Raw genomic sequence first — 18,217 nt, forward strand, 5'->3', positions numbered from 1 at the left:
GGCCAATCTTGTCCCTGTGATTCCATATCTCCCAGAAAGAGAGGTCTAGTCTCAGAGAAAACCCAGATTTGCTTGGCTTAGCCCACCTGACAGCTAATCACTGGAAATGGGGTGGGCTGGTCGAGTCCTTTGGTCAGGTTTTGTGTTAAGAGAGGGATGTGGAGAGATGGGAGAGAGGTAGCAAAACTGGCCTCAATGGAACTAAGTAAGTTAACATAGAATGGCAAAGGAATGTTTCTTCCAAGGAAGAAATTCTAGGGAAGGAAGAAAGTGGAGGGGAAGGCAGCAGTTCTCCAAGTTTTGGGGTCAGGATTCCTTCACACTTGTAAAAATGTATTGATGGCCCAAGGAGCTTTTGTGTATGTAGGTTATATCTATTGGTATTTATCATTAGAAATTAAATCGGAAATATTTAAAATATTCTTTAACAGCTCACCAAATATTGTTATAAATGCTTTTATGAAAAGAAAATTTCTAAACCCAAAGTAGTACAATCTAACATCTTTTGCAAATTTCTTTGATGTTTGTCATTTGCATCTGCATTCCATTTATTGTGTGATATTTGCTTGAAAAAATGTGGAGAAAGGCCAATCTCATACAGATAGCCATTTTAGATCATTGTGGATATTTCTTTTTTTTTTCTTTTTTATGAGATGGGGTCTTGCTCTGTTGCCCAGGCTGGAATGCAGTGGTACGATCACAGCTTACTGGAGCCTCAGTCTCTGGGGACTCAGGTGAACCTCCCACTTCAGCCTCCAGAGTAGTTGAGACTACAGCTGTGTACTACCACACCTAGCTAATTTTTTGTATGTTTTGTAGAGACAGGGTTTTGGCATGTTGCCTTGGCTTCTTTTTTGATACTCCATCAAAACTTGATTTTTCTTGAACTTTGGATCTTTTACCCTTGCATGATATGATAACATCATGCATTGGTCACTTTGAAAATAATGGTTCACTGAGATCTTCTATATGTTGATACATTTGATTATACAGTATCAAAATGCATTCTTCAATATCGCCATCAATCTTATCAGAATATTTTGGAAAGCAAATGTGGATATAAGTTTTCTAAAATTCTAATTTTTTGTTCAAAAGCTTGTCTTTTACTATCAGCAATTTTATTGTTGAATTTTATTATGGCCTCTTTGTTGTTTTCCTTGAAATAAGAGAATCTCCATTTTTGAGAAAATGTCTCCCAAAACCCAAGCTGAAATAACATTTTTTGTGAGTCATCCTTTGAAGTAAAAATGATATTCCATTAAAGTGGTTAATTCACTTTATGACTTAGTCACCGAGGGTTTTTTCTCAGGCCGTCTGTAGGAATGCTCATGTATACTTCCCATTTCATCACATGAAATATTAAAAAGATATATTCAAGGATTAAGATGTAAGATTTTCACTGTTTCATCATAGACATTCTTTTTATTTTTGAGACAGAGCCTTGTGCTGTCACCAAGGCTGGAGTGCAGGAGCACGATCACAGCTCACTGTAGCCTCAACCTTCTGGGCTCAATCAATCCTCCTGCCTCAACCTGCCAAGTAGCTGGGACTACAAGCATGCAACCAGCATGTCCGGCTAATTTTTGTATTTTTAGCAGAGATGGGGTTTCACTATGTTGGCCAGGCAAGTCTGAAATCTTGACCTCAAGTCATCTGCCCGCCTTGGCCTCTCAAAGTGCTGGTGTTACAAGCATGAGACACCATGTCTGGAGCACCCTTCCTTTTTAAACCTTTAAAACTTTCCTGTGCATAGTAGTCATACCATGACTGCTAGTATTTTGGTGTTACTGCCTTTATTTGTGCCAAAGTACCAGTATTTTTACCCACCATTGCATCTGCACCATTACAAAAAATATCACCATGTTAGTATTCCTGTCAAAATAGTTTGGACCTGGGGATCTGAGGGCTGCACTTTGAGAACCATTGAAATAGGTACTTAAACCTACTATATATCATATCTTTTCATCTACAAGGTTTTTAAAAACTTGATTTCAGTTAATGTTTCTGTAATTTTTAAAATATGGTTTTGAGGGGTTTCAGTCCAGAGAAACAACATGTATTTTATTTTGCTTATACTGAAGTTTACTAGACGAATACTAACCTAATAGAATGAGGTCCTAAATCTAGTTGCAGTTTCTTTAGCCAAAAGAGAAAAAAAGAAAAAAAAAACTCAAAACACAAAACTAAAAATTTAAAACTGGTCCATATGATGTATTCTCAATGTATGCTGAACAATTTGAAGAAGAAAATGCAATACTCGTAAGTGGTATTCTTTAAGAACAGGATTGGGCCAGGCACGGTGGCTCACATTTGTAATCCCAGCACTTTGGGAGGCCGAGGCAGGTGGATCACAAGATCGGGAGATCGAGACCACCCTGGCTAACACGGTGAAACCCCATCTCTCAAAAAATTAGCTGGGCGTGGTGGCGGGTACCTACTACTCCGGAGGCTGATTCTACTCCGGAGGCTGGTGCAGGAGAATGGCATGAACCTGAGAGGCACAGCTTGCCGTGAGCCGAGATCGCGCCACTGCATCCAGCCTGGGTGACAGAGTGAGACTCCGTCTCAAAAAAAAAAAAGAATAGGATTCATTCTGAAGAGTTTCCTTTAGCCTGTAAAGAGATTTGGGACACTGTAAGAGAAGAATGAGAATAGTGAAATAAATCATTATTGAAGAGATATACTGTTAATGATGTCCTCTTTCAATACAACTTGTTTTTCTTTTCTTTTCTTTTTTTTTTTTTTTTTTTGAGATGGAGTCTTGCTCTGTCACCAGGCTGGATGGCAGGGGCACATCTCAGCTCACTGAAACCTCTGCCTCCCGGGTTCAAGCGATTCCCCTGCCTCAGCCTCCTGAGCAGCTGGGACTACAGGCATGTGCAACCATGCCTGGCTAATTGTTTTTATTTTAGTAGAGACGGGGTTTCACCATGTTGTCCAGGATGTCTCGATCTCCTGACCTTGTAATCCACCCATCTGGGCCTCCCAAAGTGCCGGGATTACAGGTGTGAGCCACCATGCCCAGTCAACTTGTTTTTCTGGTTTTCCATAGTTTCAATGGTTTTCTATGACTTGAACCTAGTTCTTCTGAAGCTAATAGATAATAATAATGGCTTTCCCCCAATTTATACTAAAAAACAGTACAAAACAGCAGAGTAAATGTCTATTAGTGGGTGAAAGTGCATAATGCTTAGTTCATTAGCTTTTTAAAAAAATCACATGTAATTGTGTCCCAAAAATACATATATACTAATGGTATTCATTGGTATTACTTGGTTTGTGTGATAGAATAAAATGTTAGAATTTTATGTTGTTTGAATTAGTTATCTATTGCTCTTTAACTAATTTAGCAGCTCAAAACAACACACATTATCTCAGTTTGTGTGGCTCAGGAGTCTGTCCTGTTTACCTTGGGTTCACTGGCTTGGCCTCTCACCAGACAGTGAAGGTGTTGGTGGCAGCTGTGATCCATCCCAAGGCAGGATAGGGAGATAATCCGCCTCCGAGCTCACATTGGCAGGATTCATCTCAGAGGCGGTTGGACTGGGCCTCCTTTTCTAGATGGCTACTGGTCAGAGGCCTTTTACAATACCTTGCCATGTGGGCATCTCCATAGGGCACCTCATCACATGGCAACTGGCTTCCATCAGAGGGAGCAATGGAGAGAGCAGGAGAAGGGTGACCAAGGCAGGCATCATAGTCTCCTTGTAGCCTCACCTCAGAAGTGATGTTATTACTTTTGCTGTATACTCCTTGGTAGAAGTGAGTCACTAGGTCCAGGGGTGGGAATTTTACAAAGGTGTGAATGGCAGGAGGTGAGGGTGATCAGGCCCATTTAGAGGCTGCCTACCAGTGTTGAAGAAAATTATTGACTTCTATGAGCTGTAGCAGCAGACAGTGCTATGCAAGGAGAATGGCTGTCTTAGAAGTCTAGCGCCTCATATGGGTTTTAATGTGTTGCCTTTTCCCCCTGATACATTTTGTTTAAATCCATGGTCATCTTGCCATTTAGTGGTGTGGCTTAATTGCATATTTGGGTTAGTCTGTATGTAAACGTTTAACACAGGTGTCTCTGTGCTAAACAGGAATCCTATTCATCTTCTTCACCCATATGGTTTGTGGACTCTGATGAGCCAAATCTGAGATCAGTTCTGGAATGTCTAGAAGATACTAAGAACAACAATTTGGTAAGGAAAGAAGGCAAGCTATTTTCTCTTTTCCTCATAAATATTATATTTAGAAATTACATGTTAAGAGATAATATGATTTTTAAAAAACATGAGTAATGACTATAATATTAGAGGAATTAAAGTCTGGGTTTTTTAAGTTCTCCAAATCTTACTTACTACCTGGATTCTCTTTATTATTTCCCAGTTGTATAACCATAGTTTAGATTAGGAATTCAGGATCTCTTTTTCCCTGAATTCTAACCATTAAGCCAAGCAAGCATTTTGGGTAGCGACCACTAGCCAAGGTGGAAAGTAGAAAAAAGACCAAGGTGGAAGTGAAGGCAGAGATGGGGAGAATGACACCAGAACTAGTGGGAGGGAATTGCCTTTTCTTTCAAGGGTCTGTAAGTCTGCAGTAAAAGTCAAAGGTATTCAAATTGGAAGTTTTGTTTTTGTTTTTAGTATATAAAGAAATACAACTTTTCATGTTGGAAAAATTTTAAAAACTTTTTTTATTATAAAACTCATAAGCAACCATTGTTGAGAAAATTCATAAAGTTCAGAAAAGAGAAAAGAAAGAAATTAAAGTCTCCCATAATTTCTCTACCTAATATAACCACTATTGACAGTTGACGTGGTGGCCAGTTTCTACCCGTATATGTTTTTTCTTTGATGGTAAAATACATAACCCTTATACATATATTTAAATAGTTGAAGTCGTATTCTGTATAGTTTTATGTTCTTTTTTTTTTTTTTTTTTTTTTTTTTTTGAGATGGAGTCTCGATCTTTCACCCAGGCTGGAGTGCAGTGGTGTGATCTCAGCTCACTGCAAGCTCCCCCTCCTGGGTTCACACCATTCTCCTGCCTCGGTCTCCCCAGTATCTGGGACTACAGGCACCTACCACCATGCTTGGCTAATTTTTTGTATTTTTTAATAGAGACAGGGTTTCACCGTGTTAGCCAGGATGGTCTCAGTCTCCTGACCTCATGGTCTGCCCGCCTCGGCCTCCCAAAGTGCTGGGATTGCAGGCATAAACCACTGCCCCTGACTCTTTTATATTCTTTTAAAAAGTATTTACTGTATTTCCCGATGATGTCGTAGTCTTTATATAAAAATAACAATCATTATTTTCAGTTGACATGATTGTTTACCTAAAAATATCCAAATGAACCAACTGTAAAAAACAGTTTTTAAGATTACTGGTTAAAAGCTCTTTTATATAAAAATCAATAGCCTTCCCAAATGTTAGCTGTAATCACATAGAAGATATAGTGATGAAGTATTTTTTCAGGTATTTCAGCAAAAATTAAATATCTAGGAATAAACTTAGATGTGCAGGACTTTTATCAAGGACATGACAAAATTTTGCTGAGTGGAATGAAAGATTTTCATTCTATGTTCTTGGATGAGCAGATTTCATGTTATAAATATGTTAGTTATCACCATGTCTTCGTATTAATTTATAAATGTAATTTCTGCTGGGCACAGTGGCTCATACGTGTAATCCCAAAAGTTTGGGAATCTGAGGCGGTTAGATGACAATTAGCTGGGTGTCTGTGGCACATACTTGTAGTTCCAACTACTCCTGAGGCTGAGGGCTGAGGTGGGAGGGTCACTTGAGCCTGGGAGTCAGAGGTTGCAGTGAGCCAAGATCATGCCTCTGAACTCTAGCCTAGATGACAAAGTGAGACTCTGTCTCAAAAAATAAAAATAAAAAAGTAGTGAGTGTACATATATATATATATAAAAATAATATGTTTACAAATTTCAGTACAAATTCCAGCAAATTTATTTTTGGCACTTGACAAAGTGACTCTAAAGTTTGTTTAGAAGAGTAAATTTTTAAAAAGTAGTAAAGTATAGACTCTCAAGCAGATATTAAATAAAATACTGTGGACCAGCCCTGGGCCAGACAGATAAAGGCAATGGAAGTTTAGAACCAGAGTCATGCAAAGGAGAATTTAGTGTAAGGAAAAGGTGGTATTTTAACTTAATAGTGAAAAGATAGATTATTCTGTAAATGGTTTTAGGAGAACTGACAATTTGAGGAAGTTTGAGTCTTAACTCCAATTTTTGTCAAAATAAGTTAGAGTTGGTTTAAACACATCTATTCTTAAAAATTAGAACAGAAGAACATCAGTCTGAAGATATTTTAAGAGTTAAGGATGAGGCTGGGCACAGTGGTTCACGCCTTTAATCCCAGCATTTTGTGAGGCCAAGGTGGGAGGATTGCTTGAGCCCAGGGGTTTGAGATCAGCCTGGGCAACATAGCAAGACCCTCTCTCTCTCTAGATATAGATATACATATAAATATACATATACACATACAAAAAAAAAAGAGTTAAGTTTTGTCTGCAGAGCCATGAAGATAAGAGGTAAAAATTAAAGGCTTGATGGACACATGTTTACATCTCCAGCAAGGGGATTGATGGGAAAGAGTGATAGACATAGCTCCATTACTGCCACCTCCTTTTAGGAAGTTGCTTCTGAACATCTAAAGATACCAGTTTTATAATAGCAGAAATGAGTTATTTTTCAGTGTCTAAAACATTACATGACATACATACATAAACATGTTCATAAAGTTAAGTAGCATATAAAATTGGGCCTAGTGTTTTAAAAAGTAAATATATTTACATGAAAGAGAAAACAACTCACCTCCCACTCTTAGAGCCTCTGCCAGTTTACCATAGCCTAGTTTCTGGAGAGAATAAGCTACATGTCTTCACCTTCTTTCAATGAGCTCATTATAATCTGGATTCTGCCTTCATCATGGCGCTAAAATTTATCTCCCAGTTGCCAAAACCGGTGGCTCCTTCTTAGTCCCCAAATTGACCCCTCTGCAGTATTTTGATACTGTCGATTGTTCCCTTGTTGAAACATTCCTCCATTCTTAATGTCCACCAATAAAGAGTTGGTTAAATAAAAATTATAGTGTACATTTTATAACAGTTGTGGACCAAAAAAATGCAGCCAGTCTTTCCATAGAGCATGTGCAAACTTCTAAGATATATTCAGTAAAAAAAGTAAGGCATAAAATATTGTGTATAATCTGACCCCTTTAGTATACACTGTAAAAAATCTCTATGTCTGTGCTTGTTTCTACTTACTTTTTTCCTCCCCTGGTGGATACAGGAAACTCTGAATAGTAGAACACAATAAAAAAAAAAAAAATGTGTGTCTTCTCTGCCAGGACCTGTGATAATTTGGTATAAAAGACAAAAAAGGCATGTCCCTGTCCTCTTTTTCTTTATTTTTGGTAGCCTCATTAATGCATTAATGCTCTCTTGTTTGAAGTTGTAAGTTTGTAAGGAAACAAGATAGCAATGAGAAATTGGACAATGTCTGAAACTTCCTTCCTCTGTCTTTATTGTTGTCATTCTGCTAGGTATCAGTTGTAGTGATTATACCCCAAGCAATAGTAACTTTCTTAAACTAGACGCTCCTGAAAATATTTTACAGAGTTTTTATTAATCTGTAAGCTTCAGTAGAGCAGTGACAAACTTTTTTATTTCCTTCTGGATTGATTACCGTAGACATAACATTATTAATGTCTTCTAAGGGCTCTTTAACATAATGCTTATTTACTGAAATGTGTTTTGTAGTTTCATCAGCAATTGAAGTGGGTGATATGTGGACTCTGCAGATTATATAACCTTCCTAAGCACATGGATGTTGAGATGCCAGATCAACCACTACCCATGGGTCAGGTAAAGTAAAAATTCTCTAGTTTCAAGAGATAAAATAAATTGTCTCAAACAAAAGTCAAACTGGGATGATTTTTTTTTTATTACTCAACTTATTTAGAAGTTAGTTTTTCTGTAGCTATTGAATTGTTCTGTTTGTTCTGTTTTAGATACTAAAAATAACCTTTTCATTCTTTGGAGCTGCTGGTATTTAGTATGACAGGCAACAATTCCCCTTTTCCCTAACACCAGCTTTTTGTTGTGAATATTCTTGGTGTCCATAAATGTTCTTGCTTCTTTCATTGTTTGTCTTTTCTCAATGAATTACCTTCACCTAGAAATGCCATCTCCTTAAGTCTGTCTATGCTTCTTAAGGACTTGCCCAAATGTTGTTTCCTGCAAGCGACAGAAATCTCCACTAGGTCACCACTACCCCTAACTTCTTCCTGGATGTACCTATTTAGGCATTAGTTATTGACATTTTAGTATAATACATGAGAATTTAGCTCTTATACTACCCACTTTCCCTTCCTCAAATATTATCCTTAGTCATATAAGTAATCACTAATTATCATTAGGACTTCATAAAGCCAAGTTTTCTAGGATATTTAGGATAGGATATTTCTTTTCATGGTCCTGCCTTTTGTTTTGCAGTGTCTTCCTCATAATAGTAACTTTTAATTTAAAAAACTCTGTCGTAGCCCTTTCTCTGAGATCTCCTTCTCTTCCAAAGCCTTTGGCTCCTCTGTTCCCATTTTGGCAGGTCGTTCTTTGGGTTGGCTGTGCAGATGTCATCTTGAGGTTTTTCTCATCTGCTCTCCTAGAGATCCATTGTTTCCTGGATCCCATGTCATCTTTCTTGGCTTTCCCTTTGTCATTTTACCTGACTGTGTCCTCCAGTAAAACCCAAAGGAAGCATAGAGTGGCATATTTTCTGATCTCTAGCTTCTGAAAAAAAATGCAATGCAGTGTTTGGATTTTGGAGTCAGTCGAGATAGGTTTGAATCTTGGTTCTACTACTTACTAGCTGTATGCCCTTGGGCTGATTCCCTAAGTGCTCTATGCATCAGTTTTCCATTTGCAAAATGGGGGAGCCAGCAATAGTATTAGTACCTGTGTTTCTAGGGCGCTATGAGGATTAAATGAGTTGGTACGTGTAAACCATTTGGAAGAGTGCCTGGTGCATAGCACATCCCCATCACTATTCACTTTTGTCATAATCTACCCTCACACTTGATTGATAGTTTGGTTGATTATGTATTTCTAAGTTGAGGATAATTTTACCTTAGAATTTCAAAGTCTGTGCTGTTGTCTTCTAACCAGTCGTAGTGGTGAAGCTTCATATCTTCCTGAGTTTCACCATTTAGGCATGACTTTCTCTCTGGAAGCTTTTAGGATTTTGTCTTTTCCTTGGTGAGCTGAAATAGCACAACATTGTACTTAGTGTAGGTCTTTTCTCATTCACTGTGCTGGGTACACCGAATGGATAGGCCTATGGATAGGCTCTTTCAAAGTTGGAATCTTGAATCTTGTCATATTTTTGTTAACTTTCACCTTTCCATTTTATTTGTTCATTTTGAGGTGTCTGTTAATTGGGTTTTAGTCCTCTTGTCTTGCCTCTTGTATCTCATGTTATTTCTAATTTTTGTTTAGTTTTAAGTTCTGGAATATTTTTCTTATCTTTTGATTGTAGGAAATGTTATTTGGACAGTCAAAACTTTAAGTTTTGTTTTGGTTATTTATTGTTGCTTAACCAATTTTCCCAAAACTTAATGGCATAAAACTACACATTTATCTCTGTCACTACTGTATGGGTTAACTGGGGATAGCTGGACAGTTTTTCTGCTGGTTTCATTTGGCATCTCTCACTGTGTGGTTAGACGGTGTCAGGGACAGGTCATCTGGATGCTCAGCTGCAGTGGAGTGTCTGAGACAGCTTCTTCACCCACAGGTCTGCCGCCTTGGTGTTTCTTCTTCTTCATGTGGCCTTCCTCTCTGCCTAGCATCTCATGCTCTGAGGCCTCTTCATGTGGCTTCTCTTTCTCCAAGAAGAGAGTCAGTACTTATTTTGGCTTCCAGAAGCACACAAGTGGAGCTGCCAGGTGTTCTTAAGGCTTAGACCTGGAACAGGTCCAGTGTCATTTCTACCAAATTCTCTAGGTTAAAGTGAGTCTTGGGGCCAACCCAGATTCACTGTGGGATGGGCCTGTCCAAGGACATGACGACAGGAGGTGTGGCTCATTGGGGACCAACTCCCAAGATGAACCCTGAGTTCTAAGAACTTTTTCTTTTCTGATTATTCCTTATTCATATTCTATTTTTGTTTTATTCATGTAATATATTCACAAGTGTCTTTATGAAGTGATTTTGATACTCTTTTGTCTTCTCCCTAGCATCTGTTTGTTCTTTAATAAACTTTTTCTTAGTTTATTTTTGTCTTATTTTTCTTTTTAAAGCCTTTCCTTAAATTTTATCTATTCTATGTTGCTTATCATTTGTAGTCTTCTTTTTTTTTTTTTTTTTTTTTGAGACAGAGTTTCGCTCTTGTTGCCCAGGATGGAGTACAAAGGCGTGATCTTGGCACACCGCAACCTTTGCCTCCTGGGTTCAAGTGATTCTCCTGCCTCAGCCTCCTTAGTAGCTGTAATTACAGGCATGTGCCACCATGCCTGGCTAATTTGTGTATTTTTATTAGAAACAGTGTTGCTCCATGTTGGTCAGGCTGGTTTCCAATTCCCAACCTCAGGTGATCTGCCCACCTAGGCCTCCCAAAGTGCTGGAATTAAAGGCGTGAGCCACAGTGCCCGGTCTGTATTCTTTTTTTTTTTTTTTTTTATTAATTCCTTTTTTTCTTCATTCATATTTCAGAGAGGTACTAAAAGACTGGGAGGCTGGGTGTGTCAGCTCACACCTACAATCTCAGTGCTTTGGGAGACTGACTTTGGAGGATCACTTGAGCCCAGGAGCTCAAGACTAGTTTGGGCAACAGAGTGAGACCCGATCTTTACAAAAAATTAATGAAAATAATAGCCAGGTGTGGTGACACCCACCTGTAGCCCCAGCTACTTGGGAGGCTGAGGCAGAAGGACCTGTTGAGGCTGAAGTGAGCTGTGATCATCCTGCTGCATTCCTGCAATTCCAGCCTGGGTGAAAGAGCAAGACCCTGTCTCATAAATAAATAACCATATAAATTAATTAATTAAACAAATAAATACAAATAAAAAATAAAAGTAAAAAACTGATTGGGAGTTCTTCATGGCCAAGACTTGGCAACTGATAGCTTTTAGGAGGAATGTATGCTGACTCCTGATTGTTATCCTCTACCCCTCTTTCTTATCTCCCGGTGCAATCATAAATGATGGCTGGAACTACTCCATTCCTCTGGAGATGAAATCTGCATTCTCTTGTCTGAGGTAGATAAGTTTGCTTGGGTTCTGCTTAAGGAGATGGGGGAGAGCAGTGCATTTCAGTGCCTGGAAAATGTGTGCTCTATATAGGCTTTTGGTTAATCTCTGTTTTCAGTCTTGCCTGTCAGTCCCACCCTCGGGGATACCTGGTGTCTGAGTCTAGAACCTTTCCAGGTTGCTGTGAGACAAATTAGCTTCTTTGTTTTCGGTATCCCCCTGACCTCCACTTTTGTTTGCTTTGCTCCATTAATTAACCATTTTCCATTTACTGTCATTGTCTAATGGAGGTGAATCTTCTGTTGGTAATCCCATTTCTTTTTTTGTAATTGTGTGTTTATATAATGTTTCTTCTTCACTGTATTTCTAGTGGAGCCTCAAGACAAAGAGCAGATGGTGGAAATATGTGTTCAGTTTTTTTCTGTAAGACATTTGCAAATTGTGTTTTTCACTGAATATCACACGGACTTAATGCATATAGAGCTACCTTGTTTTTCATGATTGTGCCTACACAATTATATTTCTATGGAGAAATATAATTTGTGAATTACCTGATGAAATTTTCTTAATTTTGAATCATCCTTGCATTCCTATAATAAACACTGTAAGAATGGCTATGGTAATATTTCATTTTTGCATTTTTACTTCTGTATTAAATAAGATTATGTTTTGTTTGTTTCCTTTAAGGCTCTTATTTCCTTTCAGTATCCAGGGTATGCAGGGATAGCTTGGGAAACATTACATCTTTTTTCTAAGACTTAGGATGTAGATCTAGTCTACACAGTAATTTTCAACTACAGGAATATTATGCTTCCCATGGGATGTTTGGAAATATCTGGAGACATTTTTGTGGTCACAACTGGTCATGCTTGGGAGGTCTTATTGGCATTCTGTGGGTAGAGGGGATATTACTAAATGTCCTACAACACAGCAGGAGAACCCTCCACAAAGAATTGTCTGCCCCAATATATCAATATTGCTGAGGCTGACAAACGCTGGTTTAAATGAATGTCCAATTTGGAAGATGAGTCTTTGTCTTTTTCCTTCTTCTGCGTATTGGTCTCCAGATTTTCCATTTCTTCAGTTAGTTTTCGTTACTGTAGATTCTTAAAATAAATGGGCACTTCATCCATACTTCTAAGGTGTTTTAAAGATGTTAAAGTTTTCACATTTTGCATCATATTCACATGTGGCTACATGCCCTTTTCTCTTCAAAGTTTTCTTTATCTTGCTCACTTATCAGAGGCATGACTGTTTTATTATCTTAGTCTTTTGAAAGAATCCTCCTTTAGTGTTATTTTAAATTTGGTGGGGTGTTTTTCACATTTTCCTTAAGTCTTCATTATTTCCCCTTTTTGTTTATTTTGCTTTTTCTAGTGTAGTGGATCAATGTAATTTAAATTGCTTTTTAAACAAACATATAAGGGTATACACTTCCTTTGGGTGCTGTTTGACTTTATTACGCAAGTTTTAAAATCTATTTTCTAAATAGCTTGTATTTTCTAAGTCATTTTATTGCAACCTCTGTTCACATTGCTCTTACTATTAAAACTTTCTGTTGGCCAGGCATGGTGGCTCACGCCTGTAATCCCAGTATTTTTGGAGGCCAAGGCAAGTGGATCACCTGAGGTCGGGAGTTTGAGACCAGCCTGACCAACATGGAGATAGCCCATCTCTACGAAAAATACAAGAACTAGCCAGGTGCGATGGTGCATGCCTATAATCCCAGCTACTCGGGAGGCTGAGGCAGGAGAATTGCTTGAACCCAGAAGACAGAGGTTGCAGTGAGCTGAGACCGTGCCACTGCACTCGAGCCTGGACAACAAGAGCGAAACTCCGAAAAAAAAAAAAAACTTTTTATTGTGAGATCTGACATGTATGGAAATTATATAAAACATAAGCTTAGTGTAACATATAGTTAGAGTCAGTACTTGGTTCTATGAAACATAAGCTTAGTGTAACATATAGTTAGAGTCAGTACTTGGGAACCAACACCTAGCCAGCACCGAGGTGAGGAGAAGGCACATTGCTTGCACTACAGAAACCTTCTGCAGGCTGCTTCCCAATCACCATGCCTCTGTACACTTCATCTTGCCTTATGTTTCTCTAGTGTTATCACTCATGTATGCTTCCTTGAACAATACAGTGTAGTGTTGCCTATTGTTTGAACTTTTGAAAATCATGCCATATGTATTTTTTCATCTCTTCATTGTGCTCAACATTGTGTATGAAATGTGTTCCTATTGTGTGTAGCTATAGTTCTTTTGCATTGCTGTATTTACTCCATTGTTTGAAAACACCATACCATTTATTCCCTTGACTAGATACAGATATGTGGGTTGTTTCCCCATGTTATTAGGAAGGGCAAATGCTGCTATGATCATTTTTATCTATATTTAACGGTACCCCTGTGCCAGCATTTCTCTGGGGCACATACTTAGGAGTTGGATGACTGAGGCATGAGGATCAATTTCTTCTTTTACCCAAGACTTATCCAGGAAAAAAAATTTAAAAAGCATTTTGAGATGGCTTTTGAGGTATTTTAAGTGCATCAGTATGGTCAGAGAATATGGCCTGTGACCTTTCAGCTAGATTATCAGCAATCATTTAGACTTCACTGTTGGCGTTACTGTTGTCTTTGCTTAGTGCTACTTCTTGTATTATGTCTCCTCCCTGAATAATATCCTGGGTTTTGTTTTTCCTAGAAAGGGTTTGTGGGGATGTGTATGGAGTGTGTTCCATGAACTTGCTGTGTGTTATCACTTGTTCAACAAATATTTGACTCTGTATGAAGTACTCCATCCATATCAGTGTGGAGAATCCTGAGGCAAACATACCCAGATATGATCCCTGTCTTGATGGAGCTAGATATAGAATTCTGAGGTCATAATTGAGTTTCTTTCCAGGTCTTTACACTTTTATGTTATGGTATTTATTGTTATAGATGGAAAGTCTCATGCCTATCTGATTCGTAGTTCTTTCTGATAGTTAGTGTGATTTTCTGTGTAACTGTAAAGTGTGGGGGTTTTATTTTATTTTATTTATTTTTTTTTTTTTTTGAGAGGAATTCTTGCTCTGTCACCCAGGCTGGAGTGCATTGGTACGATCTTGGCTCACTGCAGCCTCCACCTCTCAGGTTCAAATGATCCTCCTGCCTCCATGCCTGACTAAATTTTTGTATTTTCAGTAGAGACAGGGTTTCACTGTGTTAGCCTGGATGGTCTCGATCTCCTGACCTTGTGATCAGCCTGCCTCAGCCTCTCAAAGTGCCAGGATTACAGACATGAGCCACCTGAAATGCTTTGCTGAATCAAGTCCATTGTGCTCTGGCCCTTCTACAAGTGGTTTTTTTGTTTGTTTTTTTGATTGGATGGTTTTTGGTTTTTGGTTTGTTTGTTTGTTTTGGTTTAGGGGTCCTATTTTTACCTTCTAGAATTGTCTTTTGCATTGTAGTCTGTTTTGTATTTTGTGGATACAGTATCTTCTCAATTACTGCTAAAGATTCCAATTAGGTTTTACAATTCTGTTTATTTCCTTCATTAGCAGTGCTTCAGGTCATTTGTGCTTCTTTGACTTGGTACCTTCCTTTCAGGTTGCTAATTTTCTTCAACTCTCTGATGATACATGGTTATCTGTTCATTTATACATGACGTATACCTTTGAGCAGTATCAGTTGTTATGAATGTCTTCCGAATTGTCACTCTTTTCTGCTGTGGCCTCCCCCTCCTGGTTTGCAGACCTGTGCTCTTCCTGTGGCATGAGGATGGGGAGGTGCTGGCCGGTGAGCTTTCCAGATTTTGAACTGAAAGGAAGAGCAGAATCTGTTATAAGATTTTGCTGCTGCATTGAGTTATATTAAAAAACATTCTGTCTTTTCTCTCTGGTTTTGACACTGATAGTAAGAGACCTTCAAGATAGGCTTCCTATTAGCGGAGTGATCCTTACCAACTATAGCTGGGACAAGTACGGTGAAGAATGTTTGATTCTTCCAACAGAAGTGGTCCCTCCATTATTTGGATTGGGTTTGTGGCTTTCTTGAGGCCAGCAGTCTGATTCCATCTGCCTTGTGTCTTCCAGCATGTCTTTATAGTTTTGGTTCACTAAGGGTATTCTTTTTGTATTGTTGTTTTGCTGCTGCTGCAGCACACTTACTCTCTTTTATAAAATTCTGTCATTTCAGTGGGGTTTTAGAAAGAGGACCAGGTCACATCTTGAAATGAAATTAATCTTAGGATTTCACAGCCCTAACTCACTTTTTGTTTTGATTAAATTACTTCCCCTTTTTGAGGGGGAAGGGGCTCAGCTTTCTCATGTGTAGAATGAAGGATAGTAAATGGGGTAGTGGTGACAGACCCAGATGCATGTGAGAATCACCTCAGAGAGCTTTTCAAAACAGATTCTTTGGGTAGGCTTTGAAATTAGCATTTGAAAAATGCTCTTTCAACCATTGATGCAACCAGATTCTTTGGGACTTTGAGGCTAGATATATATTCTTTAGATACCCAGAATAATTGAATTTGGAATAAAATAATTTAGGGAAATGAAGAAGGGGTGAATTCCATTTTGGAAGCTACTGCTTAGATACTGCTGAGACCTTTGTTGGTCTTGATTTCTGGATCCTATTTTCTTGATCTTTTAAATATTCTGGATTCTAACCTGAACTGGCCTTAATGGTTAAAGATGCATTTATATACTATGTCCTAACCAGGAAGCTTATCTTTTGAACTTTGCCCAAACTGGGTATGAAGGCACTTCCTAAAAATTCATTACATTCATTTCTGAACTTGATAATTCTAATTTGTGTTAATTGGTAAATTATGTCTTGTAGAGAGATATTTGATAGTAAATTACATGCTTTTAAAAAGAAAATTTGCTTTATAGTGAGGTGGTAATCATTTCATAATTCTTAGTTATCGGAGGTATCTACTATAGGTAATGCATCTGACCTTTTAAAATGTAAGGAAATTGAATTTATGTAATGATTCACACTTTTCAAAGTTACAAAGATAGCTCTTTTGAGAAGTTGATAGTTTGGGACATTTATTTTAAATAAAGTAGGCCTTTGATCTTATGCACATAGCCATATAAGTAAAAGGTTTCCTTATTTTAAATTAGATTACATTTAAAATTTTTTTCATTTTTGCTTTATATTTGACTGATTGCTTTTCTTTATTCTGAAGGCATCTATTAAGTTAAATTGTTCAAAATCATTTCATTTTTAAAAGCTGAGAACTGTTGTTTGTCAAATCAAAGTTGGATTTTAAAATGCACATTTTAATTTTAATAAGCTCTCTGGTAGTGGGACTGCAGTGACAGATGGTTGGGAGTTTGTCCCTAAAGCTGTGACACCAGTCTTCTAATGTGCATATTTGTTCCGTGTAGCCCTGGAAGATTCTTTCTCTATTTTCGAATGGGACAAAAGAAGAAGTGACTTCAAAGAAGAGGAAGAAGAGATGGCTGAAGTAGGTATATTATATAAGAATAACATTTTGGCCAGGCCAGGTGGCTCATGCCTGTAACCCCAGCACTATGGGAGGCCAAGGCGGGCAAATCACCTGAGGTCAGGAGTTTGAGACCAGCCTGGCCAAAGTGGCAAAACTCTGTCTCTACTAAAAGTACAAAAATTAGCCGGGCATGGTGGTGGGCACCTGCAATCTCAGCTACTCAGGAGGCTGGGGCAGGAGAATGGCTTGAACCCGGGACGGGGAGGTTGCATTGAGCCAAGTGCCACTGCACTCTTGTCTGGGTGACAAGAGCGACACTCTGTCTCAAAAATAGAAGAAAGAATCATAAATATCTCAGTTTTGAACATTTGAGTAATTCTCTAATCTCCTTTATAAATACCTACTAATGTGGAATAATTGAAAGCACATCATATTTGGAATGCAATTTAATTTATAAATTCTGGCTTTACCTCTAACTCATGATATGCCTTTGAGCAAATTTTTTATCTGAATTCTTGGATTTGATTTTCTAGAAAATAAAAGCTCTTAACTTTTAGCACTAAAATTATATGTTATACTAATCAGTACTTAACATGTATTTGGTTATTTTTTGGAAGAGAAACTACTAAGTTAAAAAATTTTATGCTTGCATAAAAGGGGAATTTGAACATACTTTATGGACTACTTGCCAGAAGTAGTGAAACTGTCTCTTGTTGAAAACTCATTCAAAGAAATTTGTCTTAGTCTGTTTTATAGTGTTTTAACAAAATAAGAGAGAGTGAGTAATTTATAAAGAACAGTCCTTTCTTTTCTGACAGTTCTGGAGTCTGGGAAATCCAAGATGAAAATGTCAGCATTTGGTGTCTCAGGGCCTTCCTGTTGCATCCTCACATGGTAGCAGGCAGAAGGGCAGGAGAGCAAGCTAGTCCAACGTGCGAAGCCTCATTCATAAGGACCTTAATCCCATGAAGGGGGAAGGAGCCCTCTTGGCCTAATAACCTCTTAAAAGTCCTACCTCTTAATATCATCACATTGGCAACACTTGAATTTTGGAGGGAATACATTCAAACAGTAGCAAATTTAGTACAGCAAATTCCAAAGACATTGAGTCTAGGCCAGTTGTCAGTTATGGGTATAATTTTAGATGTTTTCAGGCTCTGAAGTTTTGCATTTAAATTTAAACTTTGGAACAAAGATCTGTGTCTCTGCATTGACCAAATAGAATGTATGTGAATTCCATGGTCTTTATTGTTTTAAAAGATTTTTTTCTGTTTGGAGTCTTATAATTAATTTAGGATTCCATTTTCTTAGTTTGGAAGTTATTAATCTAAAATATACTTTAGAGTGCTTCAGAACTAAAACAGTAGTGCTGTAGGCTTCTTTTTGTTTTCTGAGAGAGGGTTTTACTGTCACAGAGGATGGAGTGCAGTAGCGCAGTCATGGCTCACTGTAACCTTGAACTCCCAAATTCAAGCGATCCTCCTGAGTAGCTGGGACTACAGGCCAATGCCC

General features: G+C 38.1%; 1 protein-coding gene across 4 annotated transcripts in view; it reads left to right on the top strand.

The window, feature by feature from the left end:
* LOC103231197 (ubiquitin-conjugating enzyme E2 Q2-like) overlaps positions 1-18,217 on the top strand; it is a 43,617-nt gene that overhangs the window by 4,626 nt on the left and 20,774 nt on the right. For 3 of the 4 annotated variants that reach the window (XM_073012994.1, XM_073012993.1, XM_007990471.3), the window contains exons 3-5: positions 4,086-4,187; positions 7,777-7,881; positions 16,644-16,723. In XM_073012994.1, coding sequence (XP_072869095.1) covers positions 4,086-4,187; positions 7,777-7,881; positions 16,644-16,723 — 287 coding nt within the window. Of the gene's footprint in view, positions 1-4,085; positions 4,188-7,776; positions 7,882-12,827; positions 12,963-16,643; positions 16,724-18,217 lie in introns of all 4 variants that reach the window. The other variant, XM_073012995.1, reaches the window with a different exon arrangement.

The sequence above is a fragment of the Chlorocebus sabaeus genome, chromosome 29, assembly GCF_047675955.1.
Source record: "Chlorocebus sabaeus isolate Y175 chromosome 29, mChlSab1.0.hap1, whole genome shotgun sequence".
Taxonomy (NCBI): domain Eukaryota; kingdom Metazoa; phylum Chordata; class Mammalia; order Primates; family Cercopithecidae; genus Chlorocebus; species Chlorocebus sabaeus.